We start from the raw sequence: 696 nt of genomic DNA on the forward strand, positions 1-696 counted from the left end.
TCAATGAGTATTAATATTTTTTGTTTCTTATTTATGGTCCTTTGTGGTAGGTTACAGATGCAGAGTTCTTTTTATCAAATATTTTCAGTTTCTTCTATATATGGAATTTGTTGAACTCCTTTTTTTTTATGGAATGGATTGAATAAATTTTTTTTCAGATCCTCAGCGGATTTTTCCTGAACGAACCCGAAAGAGAAAGGCAAAGAGACAGACTGGTAGAAGAGCCTTGAAAAGACTGTTAAGAGAGAAGGAAGGCCAATGGAAGTCACCAAGAGTAACAAGGCAGAAATCACAACCAAAAAGGGGAAAAAGGGTACAGTAAACAGAGCTGGGGAAAAGAACTGGTATTCTTAGATATTTACAGATTATATATCCTCAAAACTACCTATTCTGAAACCACTAGGCAAACAGATTCATAATCATCAAAGGTGCTTCTAGGAGAAAATTAAAACCCAAGAGATAGAAAAGTTCTACTAGACAGTACCAGCAGTACTTTCTGTGTTGAACTTGCAGTTTCAGCATTATTTACAGCAATCAATACTCTAAAGGAGATGTGGATACCTTCCGTACTGACTTTACTTAGAATGTACACAAGATGTTCAGGAATATGGGGGGAACCCATTTTCCTGAAGAGAAAAAATCTTCACAGTATTTCTAAATTTAAAATTATAGGTTTGTTCATTCTCCCTTAGGTGC

The 696-nt window shown here is 35.2% G+C and overlaps 1 protein-coding gene across 1 annotated transcript in view; it reads left to right on the top strand.

The window, feature by feature from the left end:
- LOC119592035 (E3 SUMO-protein ligase PIAS2-like) overlaps positions 1-696 on the top strand; it is a gene marked incomplete at its 3' end in the record, with an annotated part of 17,232 nt that extends 16,536 nt beyond the window's left edge. The window contains 1 exon segment of the mRNA XM_037940830.1: positions 159-696. Coding sequence (XP_037796758.1) covers positions 159-322 — 164 coding nt within the window.

The sequence above is a fragment of the Penaeus monodon genome, chromosome 29 (assembly GCF_015228065.2).
Source record: "Penaeus monodon isolate SGIC_2016 chromosome 29, NSTDA_Pmon_1, whole genome shotgun sequence".
Classification (NCBI taxonomy): Eukaryota; Metazoa; Arthropoda; class Malacostraca; order Decapoda; family Penaeidae; genus Penaeus; species Penaeus monodon.